A 14,065-nucleotide genomic window follows, 5' to 3' on the forward strand; every position below is an offset into this window, starting at 1 on the left:
GTTCATATCCGATCTAGGTGTCATACCTAGTGCATCGGGTCCAATGAAAATCTTTTGTGACAATACTGGTGCAATTGCCTTGGCAAAGGAATCCTGATTTCACAAGAGGACCAAGCACATCAAGAGACGCTTCAATTCCATCCGGGACCAAGTCCAGGTGGGAGACATAGAGATTTGCAAGATACATACGGATCTGAATGTTGCAGACCCGTTGACTAAGCCTCTTCCACAAGCAAAACATGATCAGCACCAAAACTCCATGGGTGTTAGAATCATTACTGTGTAATCTAGATTATTGACTCTAGTGCAAGTGGGAGACTGAAGGAAATATGCCCTAGAGGCAATAATAAAGTTATTATTTATTTCCTCATATCATGATAAAGAATTGTATTAACCGGAAACATAATACATGTGTGAATACATAGACAAACATAGTGTCACTAGTATGCCTCTACATGACTAGCTCGTTAATCGAAGATGGTTGAGTTTCCTAGCCATGGACATGAGCTATCATTTGATTAACGGGATCACATCATTAGGAGAATGATGTGATTGACTTGACCCATTCCGTTAGCTTAGCACTTGATCGTTTAGTATGTTGCTATTGCTTTCTTCATGACTTATACATGTTCCTATGACTATGAGATTATGCAACTCCCGTTTACCGGAGGAACACTGTGTGTGCTACCAAACGTCACAACGTAACTGGTTGATTATAAAGGTGCTCTACAGGTGTCTCCGAAGGTAGTTATTGAGTTGGCGTATTTCGAGATTAGGATTTGTCACTCCGATTGTCGGAGAGGTATCTCTGGGCCCTCTCGGTAATGCACATCACTATAAGCCTTGCAAGCAATGTGACTAATGAGTTAGTTGCGGGATGATGCATTACAGAATGAGTAAAGAGACTTGCCGGTAACGAGATTGAACTAGGTATTGAGATACCGACGATCAAATCTCGGGCAAGTAACATACCAATGACAAAGGGAACAACGTATGTTGTTATGCGGTTTGACCGATAAAAGATCTTCGTAGAATATGTGGGAACCAACATGAGCATCCAGGTTCCGCTATTGGTTATTGACCGGAGACGTGTCTCGGTCATGTTTACATAGTTCTCGAACCCATAGGGTCCGCACGCTTAAAGTTTGGTGACAATCGGTATTTTGAGTTTTTGTGTTTTGATGTACCGAAGGTAGTTCGGAGTTCCGTATATGATCACGGACATGACGAGGAGTCTCGAAATGGTTGATACATAAAGATCGATATATTGGACGACTATGTTTGGACATTGGAAAGGTTCTAGGAAGTTTCGGACATTTACCGGAGTACCGGGGGGTTACCGGAACCCCCGGGGGAGTTAATTGGGCCTCATGGGCCTTAGTGGGAGAAGAGGAGGGGCGGCCAGGGCAGCCGCGCGCCCCCTCCCCCTCTAGTCCGAATTAGACAAGGAGGGGGTGGGGGGGCGGCGCCCCCCTTTTTCCTTCTCCTCCTCTCTCCCTTCCTTCCCTCTCCTACTCCAACAAGGAAAAGGAGGAGTCCTACTCCCGGTGAGAGTAGGACTCCCCCCTTGGCGCGCCCTCCTCCTGGCCGGCCGCCTCCCCCCTTGCTCCTTTGTATACGGGGGCAGGGGCACCTCTAGAGAAAACAATTGATCTCTTGATCTCTTAGCCGTGTGCGGTGCCCCCCTCCACCATATTCCACCTCGGTCATATCGTAGCGGTGCTTAGGCGAAGCCCTGCGTCGGTAGCAACATCATCACCGTCATCACGCCGTCGTGCTGACGGAACTCTCTCGTGAAGCTCTGCTGGATCGGAGTTCGCGGGGCGTCATCAAGCTGAACGTGTGCTGAACTCGGAGGTGCCGTACGTTCGGTACTTGGATCGGTCGGATCGTGAAGACGTACGACTACGTCAACCGCGTTGTGCTAACGCTTCCGCTTTCGGTCTACGAGACAACATTCTCCCCTCTTGTTGCTATGCATCACCATGATCCTGCGTGTGCGTAGGAATTTTTTTGAAATTACTACGTTCCCCAACATGAATGACACTAGGTATACATAGTGGAAAAATTGAAGGATGATTTTGGCAAGTTTTTTGAGTTTGACCTTCAAGCACATGGAGCAAAAGGCTCATTACTACATCTTTGTCCCCTTTTGATAGTAGTGGCATGCCTATGTACTCAGTGTGATCTTGGACCACTAAAATGAAAATGTATTCCATTTGGAGGGAAAACCTTTCAATTCCAGAGTTTGGAGGAGAGAAGGACATTTGTTCATGTCAAAAGATTTCCCAAAATCAGTTTGAAAGGACACCATACCCTTTTTTTCTATCCAGTTCTTTTAGTGTTTCATGGGGAATCAGTATCCCCTCAAATTTGTATCTCCCTTTTAGGAAGGTTGTTTGAGAACATCTAATTTCCCATTTTATGACATCAATCAGTGTGTAAACCATGACCTTGGTGATTATCTCAAAGACAACATTCAAGAGACATATTGGTCTATACTTTTGAATTCTTTCAGTATCAGTGCCCTTTGGTATCAGTGTGATAACACCATAGTTAAGTCTATCAATATCCAGTTCATTATCATAGAGATGTTCTAGCAAGGCAAACATGTCAGTCTTGATGATTTCCTAGAATTTCTCGTAAAATTCAATATTAAACCCACCTGGCATAGTTGGTTTGTTAGATTCCATGCTAAAAACTTTTGAGTGCAGTTCTTCCATAGAAAAACTTATAGTTAAAAAAGCCGACGAATTCAAAAATATATAAATTAAAAAATGCCAACGAATTAGAAGAAACGAATTTGGAAAAGTTCACTGATTTAAAAAATGTTCACGATTGTTTTAAAAAGTGCATGGAATTTTAATATTCAAATTTAAAACGAAAATAAAAAAATGAACAAAACCTGCCCAAGAAAGAAGAAGAAACCGGTTCTTCATAATACCAGAGCGAGCCTTCCGAGGCCATTACAGGCGATACAGATGGTCCAGCCCACTAGCTGTGCCTTCTGCGAAAACAGTAGAAACCGACGCTCCTCGGGCCCTGCCTAAGGCAGCACGTCGCGTGTTGCTAAAAAAAAAAAAACACGTCCCGTGGGTAAGGAATTTCTTCGCGTGCACCCGAACAGAAACTACATAATTCCAAAAAGACCCTCCCCCGGGCCAACGCCACGCCATTACTACCGTCCAACGCTAGTCCAAGCTCCACACGATTTCCCCAACCGGAGACTCGGGCAGCCAGGGTCGCGCAGATCGGAGCAGATGGCGGCGGCAGCGGGAGCGGCGACCCGGCCGGCGCTGGTGCTGGGGGCGCTCGTGGCGGCGCTGATGATGCTGGGCGCGGAGGCGGTGTGGCTCGACCTGCCCCCCACGGGAACCAAGTGCGTCTCCGAGGAGATCCAGCCCAACGTGGTGGTGGTCGCGGACTACATGCTCATGTACGAGGCCCACGCCACCGCCCACCCCACCGTCGCCGTCAAGGTAAGCGCGGCGCGATCCCCTCCCTTCGTCTTCGCCTGTTTGCTTTCTGGTTTCAGTGGTTTGACCTTGATCTGGACCGGTGAACTCTCGCGTGTTGGGATCCAGGCGTACGCGAATTTGTGGGCACCAAATACTAGCTTGTTCTATTTATCTGTGTTAGGTTTAGTTGGTGGATTGAACTTTTTGAGTCAAAATTAGAGCCTCTGTGGCAATTGAATTTGGGCATTTTTAGAATAATTGAGAGAATAAAAGAGAAAACAGGCCAATTTAAGTTAACATCTCCTAGAGAAGTCAACAGGCAAAAGTTTTACATTTAATGTAGTTTGGTGCATAGGGTCTGTGTTATGTGGATTATGGTAAGGTTAAATGCTGTTAATCCAGTAGTTTGTGATGAATTTGCTCATATGCTCCAGTGCTTTGTTCTGGAGGAACCACAGCTGAGGTTTGAACCGGTGAGCTAGACTGGGTGGACTTGATGCGAATTGACTCAAAGTGCCACTTCCTAATTGCTGCACATCGGGGCAACATGCTGTGGATTGATAATTTCTATGCATGATAGCAATATCCTAAGTAACGTGACCTGCAGCTGCAGGACTCCACCATCTCTTTGGGCACCTGGCATCCTATTATTAGAATAGCATGGTCGTAGGTACCGAGACTAATAAAAGATGATTGGGGATAACCATAACAAGAGAAAACAAGCGAGGGATGGATTGTTATTCATTATCACTGCTATAGTGCTATGGATGGGCTGATGAGATTCTGGTAAGATGCAATAATGTTTGCATGTGGGCAGACGGGTGAACATACAGGGAGATGACATACGGTCCCACTTCTCACCCATCCTGTTGTAGATAATGAGAACTTCAGATTTTAGACTAATGATGTGTGCTGCGCAATCCAGGGAACCAGAGATTCGATGATACATGTGTATTGTAGCTCATGACTGGAAAAAGTACCAGTAACTGGGATTAGCCACACTTTCACAACTCTGTCGTTCATATGTCCAAGAATTCTGCAAGCAACACATGGATGTTGTATTGTACTTTTGCGGTGCCTATGTTTTCTTCTGTAAAACTTTTGTGGTGGCTAAATGGTGCTTTGGCATGCGGAGTGTTTATGAATATTGTGACTTTTTTTGCTAATGTTCACACACATAATTAGCTTAGCATGTCCATATATCAGTTAGTCTTGTGGAAGATTTCTTAGAAATGATGATTTCTGAAGACTATTTTTTTTTCTTGCTTACTCATTTGTATTGTACATGTTTGTGTTTTGTGTAGGTTACCTCACCGTATGGCAATACTGTACATCACAAAGAAAATGCCACAGTGGGCCAATTTGCATTTACAACTTCAGAAGCTGGAAACTACCTTGCTTGCTTCTGGCTAGACAGCGCAGAGAAAGGATCAGGAGTATCTCTAAATCTTGATTGGAAGATAGGGATTGCGACAAAGGACTGGGACTCTGTTGCCAAGAAGGAGAAAATTGAGGTGTGTCGATTATTTAAATACACCTTAATCTAAATGGCACTACAATGTAATGCATTGTTTTTTGTTCCTGATTATTATTAGTCTGACATTTCTGTGTTCAGGGTGTTGAATTAGAGCTCGCGAAACTTGAAGCTGCAGTGGAATCCATTCATCATAACTTGTTATATCTCAAAGCAAGGCAAGTTATCTATTCTACTTTTTGTGTGTTTCAATAGCCAGACTACAGATTCTGGTCGTTGTGCTACGCTGCACCAGTCTTGGGCTGTAGATTGTATCAGTTAGTCTTATTTAGGTAGGGGAGTCTGTAGTCTGTACTATTTCCAGTTGGATGTTTCTATATAGGCTAAATATAAATATACTTTCAACTAACTGTTATATATAAAAGTTGGTGACTATAAAACTACAGCATTGTGATTTGTGAAACAGAACCTACGGGTCTCATCTGTCTTGGGCTGTAGATTGAGCTGCCATTTGAAATTCTTAGGTAGTCTTACTGTTTCGTACTGGATGAGATATTTGGGACATGGACAAGCAAAACTAGCAGCTTTACTTAACTTTACTAACAGTGTAGTATTTCGAACGGGCAATGCGTAGCATAATGCGTGATCTTGATATGTTTATGCAGGGAAGCGGAGATGCGGGAAGTGAGTGAGAAAACAAATTCAAGGGTTGCCTGGTTCAGCATCTTGTCACTGGGCGTGTGCGTTGTGGTCTCCGCTCTGCAGCTATGGCATTTGCAAGGATTCTTCCAGAAGAAGAAGCTCATCTGAATTCACTCGTTTCACCATGTACTCCTGTGTTGTTAACTACCTTAGCAAGAGGACAGTTTTGTCGTATTTATTTCGACAAACTCATGTGATGGACAAAACGGTTCCCTGGTACAAGATCCATGATTTCAATAGCAAGCAGTTCCCTGGTACATTATATTATGTGCAATAGAAATATTTTCAAATCTGCTACTTCTGGGATCATTCGGCCTTTGTGTATAATAACATATATAAATTGTGAAACTTTATCCTTGTCTCACACATCTGATTTTTTTTTTTTTGGGTACCAGGGGAATGGAAGCATTAAACTAAACCAAATGTATACCATCTTTTTTCTAGAGCACATATTTTTGAGCAATTATTGTTAGAACGCTTGATTATGGAACTGTACTAGGCTTGGCTGTGCGGCTGTGCCACATAATTTTCATTAGAACAAACCGTGCCATGTCAGAGACACAGACTGTGGGGCTTCCCTAAAAAAATGTCGGACAGTGGGGCTTCACCGGATAGACTCGTAGTCGTAGACGAATCACCATCCGGTCAAACAAGCAGTCCAAACACTCCGCAGCGTCAGGCCGCACCACAACCAACCACGCACCATGCGTCGTCTCAGCCACTTCCCCCTCCTCGCCGCCGTCCTCCTCGCGGCGGTCCCGCGCCCGGCCCACCCCCTCACCGAGCTCGAGACCTCCCAAATCCGGCGCTTCCAGGACTACCTCCGCATCTGCACCGCCCACCCCGCCCCGGACTACGCCGGCGCCGCCGCGTTCCTCCTCCCCTACGCCGCGTCACTCGGCCTCCGCACCGCCACGCTCCACTTCAGCCCCTGCAAGTCAAAGCCCCTCCTCCTGCTCACCTGGCCGGGCACGGACCCCTCGCTCCCCTCCATCCTCCTCAACTCCCACCTCGACTCCGTGCCCGCGGAGCCCGAGCACTGGATCCACCCGCCCTACGCCGCGCACCGCGACCCCGCCACCGGCCGCGTCTACGCCCGTGGCGCGCAGGACGACAAGTGCCTCCCCGTCCAGTACCTCGAGGCCATCCGCGGCCTCCAGGCCGCCGGCTTCGCGCCCGCCCGCACCGTCCACGTCTCGCTCGTCCCCGACGAGGAGATCGGCGGCGAGGACGGCCACGAGAAGTTCGTCCAGTCGGAGGAGTTCCGCGCCCTCAATGTCGGTTTCATGCTCGACGAGGGGCAGGCGTCGCTCACGGATGTGTACAGGGTGTTCTACGCGGATAGGCTGGTCTGGAAGCTGATCGTGAAGGCCACGGGGGCTCCCGGACATGGGTCGAAGCTGTTCGATGGGGCCGCCGTGGAGAATCTGATGGATTGCATCGAGACCGTGGCTGGATACAGGGAGGCACAGTTTGAGAAGGTGAAGTCCGGCAAGTACGGTCCCGGAGAGGTGGTGTCCGTGAATCCTGTGTACATGAATGCCGGCACGCCGAGCCCCACGGTAAGGATACTGCTAGTCTGCTAGCAACTCGTTACTGTATCTATTTAGTTCAGTGCACGCTGATACAATAGTAGATAGCAATGATTATAATTTGAGATGACCAGACAACATCATTTAGAGCATCTATTATTAGCACAACTGAGAGCAGCTCTGTCAGCCAGTGCAAACTGACCAACTTCATAGGCTTATCCTAAATTATCTACAAAACGTACATCAATTTTGGACACGTCCATGTGTTACTGCCATTCTTGATGTACAGGGGCAATCTTATCAGCATTCAGTGCTACAGAGGTACATACCTGAGCAAATGAACAATTGAAAGCATGCAAGCATATGCGATTGTCAGGCTTTAGGATTATCAGTACTTCTATCCACATGTAAGAGTTGATGCGTATCCTCTATACGAAGTAGTAAACCTAATTAAATTTTTCAAGAGATCTAGTAGAAAATGAAGACTTGAAGCAATGCCGTCATGCACTTCGTCAGTAAGTCAATACTGTGGGAGGCAATTGCGAAACCAGATATTTTTTTGTAGAAAACCGTGTTTGGGCGCTAACTGCAAAACCCACACATATCTGATGAGGATAACTAACAGGGAAAGGCTAGACGGCATTGCTTCAAGGGAACTGGAATATGTGGAAGGGAGGAGGGGTAGAAGAACATAGATTAGAATGTGAGAAGTTTAGCAAAGAGTAGATTAATTCTTCTTTACTAATAGATGCATGTTGATAGGGACCGTGTAACTCTATCTAATCCCTAGGTTACAATCTGAACTGTAACGAAACTTTTACTTTACATGGAATATACCAAGGACATAAACTCAACTAATAACGGTGCTCATTATTCTTATGTCTAGTTTCTAACTAACAGTAGCAGAACAAAGCACAGTTCAGCATGAACAGTACCTTGCTGTTACACATGCCAAACAGTACCACAATACAGCATATCCTCCTGCTCTACGCCTATTCCATTTCTTTTGCTTTATTAATTGAACTTTTCTATGAACTGAGATCATACCATTTTCTATTACTTCCAGCATAGCAACTAGCAGTTCAGAACATGCAAAAAGGTAAAAGAGTAATAGAGTTCGGAGTACTAACAAGAAACCCACTGATCAAATCAGGTCTAGGGCCCAAACTGTTGGACAAAAAACATGTTAGCAACCAGTGCCATCTCAGATTTGTTAACTAAACTTATGTTGCGCTCTCTCTCATACTAGCATTTTTGTTAAGGCCAATGTTCAGGAAATCGTCAACTGGTAACTTCTCGGTTAACTGGCTATTAGGGGATTAGTAAGTGAATCGGCCAATTAATCGGATGATAAGTCAGTTAATCGGCTACTCGGTGACCCACCAAGTAGGGATTAAGCAGTCAGTTAACTGATTTATTGGCCGATATTTTGAACGCGTGCTAAGGCATTGGAATTATCTAAACACAGAACTCTTGTGTGATTTACTTAAATGTTCTATCTTCTATGTTCATGCAAGTATATAGTTCATGTAGTACGATATTAGCATGCATGCCAGCATCATGTTGCATCCACATGAGCTTGCTGGACGATGAGCAGAGCATTGAACAAGAGCAGTTTTGCTATATGGCTAGGAACAACCAACTGCTTGCATTGACCACGCCCTGTTCCAAAGTTAAAGGATCACAGTTGGCCAAGCTGCAAGTCTTAAGACCCGCTTATTTCTACACTTCCAATTCTTCTTTAAAATATTCTCGCTTAGATCAGACAAATATCCTAGTACTTGACATACAGGAAACATAATCTTACTTTTTTGGGTAGATGTTCATCATTCTGGTACCTTGTTTTATACTATATTTTAGATCATTTTGAAGGTAATAATCTTACATAATCTTACTTTTTTCGGTAGATGTTCATCAAAACGCTCTTATAAGTGCAGTTTTGCTATTTTAGATCACTTTCGCCCTGCATATTTTAGATCTAAGCAAGGCTTTCTACACCGAACAAGTGCAGTTTTGCTATATGGCTGGGAGCAACCAACTGCTTGCATAGACCATGCCCTGATCCAAATTGCCGAATTAAAGGATCACCATTGACCAAGCTACAAGGCTTAATACCCACGTATTTCTACACCTCCAATCCTTCTTTCCAATATCCTTGCTTAGATCAGACATGAATATATATCTTATTACATGTATGAGATCGTTGGGAGTCCCATCTCTTTGTGTAACCTAGTATTCATAATATTTTCTGCCAAAATCCAGTATTTGCTATCAAATTGATTTTAACTTTGCCTTCATGAATTTACTGAGATCTACTTCATTTCCGCATGAGCATGCAAGGCTATCATAACCTTTGTTCTGTATGTGTATTCGTTCCCCTTTCCGCTATGGAAAAGTTAGAATAGTTCTTGAAGCCAATGTTAGAATCAATTTGATCGTTGAAAGTTTATTTAAAAATATCACAGCTATTAGGCTATGTATAGAGATAGGGCTTCATGTGAGCTTATTCACAATAATTATTACTCCCTCTGTATAGTGATCTAAACGCTCTTATATTTCTTTACAGAGGAAGTATTTATCATCATGCATGTAGGTAGTAGAATAATTTTTGAAGCAAAAGTTAGAGAATCAATCTGATTGTGACAAGCTGGGTTCTTTAAGAACTTTCAGAATTTTTAGGCTATGTATAGAGATAGGCCATGCGAGCTTATTCACCATGATTACTTCTCATCATGCATGTAGTTAGTAGAATAATTTTTATGTGTTTGATCTAGCCCAACGATACTGGAGTGGAAGTTAGGGCTGGGTTTTTTGCTCGTTAAGATTAACGAGCTTAACGAGCGAGCAAACAAGTTTCACAAGCTAACTCGTTTAGCTCGCTAATTTTCAAAAGTTTGACATGATACCCCTAGTTCAAATCAGCCCACTAACAAAAGAGTTGCTAGTTAGGCCAGCCTAGGGGTCTAGCACTCCAGCCCACTTCGGCACTTCTTCTAGACCTAGGAGCTAGCCGCCAAGAGACCCTAGAGTCAACCTGGAGCCAGCCGCTAGGAACCAAACGTCCTTCTTTAATTTATGCCGTTGTGAATTTTTGATGGGATCATGGGATTCTTCTGTTTTGTTTATTACCCTAATGTCCTTGTTTAATTTATTCTATTATGAATTTTTATGGGATCATGAGATTCTTCTGTGTTGTTTATTACCTTAACGAGCACTCGTGAACATTCGCGAGCATAATGAAACCATAACAAACCGAGCTGAATAGAGGTTTTAGCTCGTTAATATTAACAAGCTTAATGATAACGAGCTTAACGATAATGAGCTTAATGATAACGAGCCGAACGAGCCGAGCAGCTCGTTAATCCAGCCCTAGTGGAAGTGGTCCTTCGTCTTGCAGTTTGGTGAATGCTGAATTGGTGATCCATTAACCCAGAGTAGGGATGTATGCATCTGGTTGGTTGCCCCTAACCATCAAATCTGAGCAAAAGTTGATTCGCTAAATTGTCTACACATTGGCCCAGAGCTCACCAGCTGCAGTTCTTTTAAGCACACGTGCACTTGGTCAAAGGTCCAACTACCAATGTCAGTGAGGCACTGAAGCAAAAGAACACACTTCTCACCCTTTGCAAGCACCCAACAAATACAAGTCATTTTCCCCTCTTAGGCCCGCTTGGAATCGGTGTATCTTTTTACACCCATATTTATTCTACAGTTGTATTTCACTGGCTGTATGTGATTTTCAACTGGGAAAGAAGACGACGGATGGAGGTGTGTATCTTTTACAGGTGTAAAGCGCTGGAAAACAACAATCCAATCATGGCCTTATGCACTCATCTGAAAACCTGCATTAGGCATGCTCTTGTTATATTTTATTGCACTTTATCTGCACTGCTGCTATCTTTGTAATTTTCTCGAGCCACCAAACTCATCACAATAAGACAAATTAATAGAGGTCTAGTAAAATCAACATTGTCACCGATTCTATTCATTTCTACATGGCTTCTGTGTAGCCTCTAAAGATCAATCGATGCAGGGCTTTGTGATGAATATGCAACCTTCAGAAGCAGAGGTGGGTTTTGATCTCCGCCTTCCTCCAACCGAAGATATTGAACAGATCGAAAGAAGAATCAAGGAAGAATGGGCACCAGCTCATAAAAACTTGACTTACCAGGTGAATATAGTTTAACTGTTATGTGGGTAATGGAAAGTAGATCAAACTTTGCACTGGCAATCTTCTTCTATTACTTGATTTTCTAAGTTCCTGTCTTTGTATTGTACAGCTGTTGAAGAAAGGACCAGTGAGCGATGTGACAGGACGCCCCTTACTTACACCAGCCAATGAGTCCAACCCATGGTGGGCTGTGTTTGAGCAGGCTATTATCTCTTCAGGTGGAAAACTAGCAAAGCCCGAGATCTTATCTTCAACCACGGACGCCCGATTCGTGAGGCAGATGGGTGTTCCAGCCCTTGGATTTTCTCCAATGATAAATACTCCAATTTTACTTCACGATCATAATGAGGTAATTGATCTTTGCCTGCTATTGTAATTATTGTGTACATAGTGTGATGGCTGAGCTCAGTTTTATCTCAAAATGGCAGTTTCTGGAGGATAAAGTGTTCCTGAGGGGCATCGAAGTGTACCAACATCTTATTAGAGCGCTGAGCTCCTTCAAAGGCTGATTGAAAATAAGCACATAAACTGTACCATTATTGTATTCCCATCCCATGTAAATTAATTGCAGCGAAGGTAACTCAGAAGCCCGTGACGCCACGACTATGGTGCTCTAGGCTACAGCTAAATTGGTTCGGGCTCAACCATTCAGAATAAACTTTTCTGAAATAAACGAATCTGCTGACGGTGATCTCAGCGGGTTGATTTGTATGTAATGTACAAACGAAGTTACAGGACGTATATAACAAGATGATTTGTAAAAGTCCACGGCTGAACTGATATATCTCGATTGTAGTCTATCTGCTGGTCTCATGTCTGCCGAGGAAAAGCAGCAGCGCTTCCTAGAAGGATAACCAGCAGTGTAAATCGTTCTGCTGCATCTGCTGTTTGCGCTGTCTTACAGAAAGCAGAGCTTGCGTGGTGACTTGAGTACGTAGATCATTGGCGTCTGAGGTAAAGATTCAGACAAGAATCCTTTGGATGGTGGGAAAATGTTGTACAGTACGTTGGTGTTGCAGGCTGCAACTGTTTGTCATGAACTACCGAAGCAACGGAGATATGCAGCTCCGGGCTGTGGAGACCGTCAGCTGGCTCTGGCGCGCGAGTTGAGATCGTGTGCTGAACATAATACGATCACTCATGCCGATGAGCGGTTGAGCACGTCGGACCAACGCGACGCCCTCCGGTTCCAAACGGGACTCGAACCAAGGGTTCCTTCACATAGTACAGGAGACCGTGTAGCAGTGACAAGAAAATGACTAATCATGCGAATAATCCTATAGCAATCTTGCTTCTCATCCGGGGAAGCTTCTCTGCTCCTTCCGGCCCATCCACTCCATGCCTTGTGTCACCCCGCTCCTCAAGTCCTGATGCCTTCCAGCTGCACGCTGACGCCTCGAAGATAAGCCTGTAAAAGATCACGATAATATATTCGCGCTGTCCCTTTCCCCAGCCTCGCCGAATAAAAGAGAGCAGGAAGCCACTGCAGAGCTACGTCATATCAGTCAGTCAGCCAGGGGTTTAAGTTCCGCGAGCTAGGCTGTTAAAACGCGTGAGCGTGGCCCTGCCGGGGGTGCCGATCTGATTTGCTCTCTCGAGGGAGAGAGAGAGAGATCTGAGAAATCTAATGCGCGCTTTGTTATGATTAGGTCGTTTTTCTTCCTGCCCACGCCCAGCTGTCTGTCTGTCAAAGTGTCTGATGAAAAGCACCTCTCTGAAGTGGACGTGCATGTTACATGTAGTACGAGAAAATGTGTGCGTATGTGGTGATGTAACCACGTGGCGTTTTGACCTTCTTGGGCCTGGATGACATGCGTTCAGATTCATGTAGTATCATCATCTGGATAACCAATTTTCACGGTGGGGTTACTTTCATGGAGGTCCTGCCTGCATAAATTAGCCACGAATCATCACCCATTGCTCTCAAACGGTTAGTCAGCAACCGTGTAAGTAACCTCGTCGTCGGCAGGTACTGTGCGCAAGTGTGATACCGTGAGACGTTCTTACTACTGGAGTACTCCACAAGTGTGCACGCGTGCTCTACTGATGTGTAACATCGTCGTCGTCGGCAGGTACCCTACCCACGCCACCTCCAGGCGGTTCTCAGTCGATCGACATCATCGCCTTGTTTTGGGATGCCGCTTCTACCGGACGCGTGCAACTTGCAGTGCGGCCGGCTGGCTCCAGCTAGCCTGGCTCTGCTGCTGATGCCGCTGCCGCTGTCCGGATGAGGCGATCGACGACGCGACTTCGTACGGGTTGGTTGTTGCATCTTTGATGCCGTGCTGACGCCGTACTACGCCGCCGCATCCCCCCAACCGAACCCCTGTCGCCGTCTGAATCTCGGCCCCCTCGTCCCCACGGCCCCCAAATCCGCGAAGCTGCCGCACCAGATAAACAAAGGCGAACAAAAGGCCTGCTCCGCTCCGCTCCTCCGGCGCATGTTACCCTGCCGTTGCCGTGCGCGTGAATTCCCACTGCTGTGCTGCTGGGAGGGGAGGACATTGGTCTCGCCTCGCCAAGGGTGATACGTCTCTAATCATGTGCAGTCAACTCGTCGGCAGGGTGTACTGGCTGGTTGGTTGATTTGTTAACAGTTAACCACAGCTGGAATCAACCGACTTTGGCTAATTACAGATGCGGCCAGGGGGTTGGTTAATCCAGTCGCAGGATCGAGACGTCCAGCACCCTAACGCAACGTCAATGTCCATAGTGCTTGGTGCTTTGA

At 45.3% G+C, this 14,065-nt stretch overlaps 2 protein-coding genes across 2 annotated transcripts; both read left to right on the forward strand.

Moving 5' to 3' along the window:
* The first annotated feature begins 3,136 nt into the window (after positions 1-3,136).
* Positions 3,137-5,987, forward strand: LOC109742092 (transmembrane emp24 domain-containing protein p24delta3). The gene is made up of 4 exons (XM_020301169.4): positions 3,137-3,479; positions 4,763-4,972; positions 5,074-5,150; positions 5,598-5,987. The coding sequence occupies exons 1-4, from the start codon at positions 3,261-3,263 to the stop codon at positions 5,740-5,742; spliced, it is 651 nt and encodes a 216-aa protein (XP_020156758.1). The 5' UTR covers positions 3,137-3,260; the 3' UTR covers positions 5,743-5,987.
* Positions 5,988-6,214: 227 nt separating this feature from the next.
* LOC109742087 (uncharacterized) lies at positions 6,215-12,100 on the forward strand. The gene is made up of 4 exons (XM_020301165.4): positions 6,215-7,196; positions 11,200-11,337; positions 11,447-11,686; positions 11,766-12,100. Exons 1-4 carry the CDS (start codon positions 6,339-6,341, stop codon positions 11,844-11,846), a joined length of 1,317 nt encoding a protein of 438 aa, XP_020156754.1. The 5' UTR covers positions 6,215-6,338; the 3' UTR covers positions 11,847-12,100.
* The last annotated feature ends 1,965 nt before the right edge of the window (positions 12,101-14,065 follow it).

The sequence above is a fragment of the Aegilops tauschii genome, chromosome 7, assembly GCF_002575655.3.
Source record: "Aegilops tauschii subsp. strangulata cultivar AL8/78 chromosome 7, Aet v6.0, whole genome shotgun sequence".
Lineage (NCBI taxonomy): Eukaryota > Viridiplantae > Streptophyta > Magnoliopsida > Poales > Poaceae > Aegilops > Aegilops tauschii.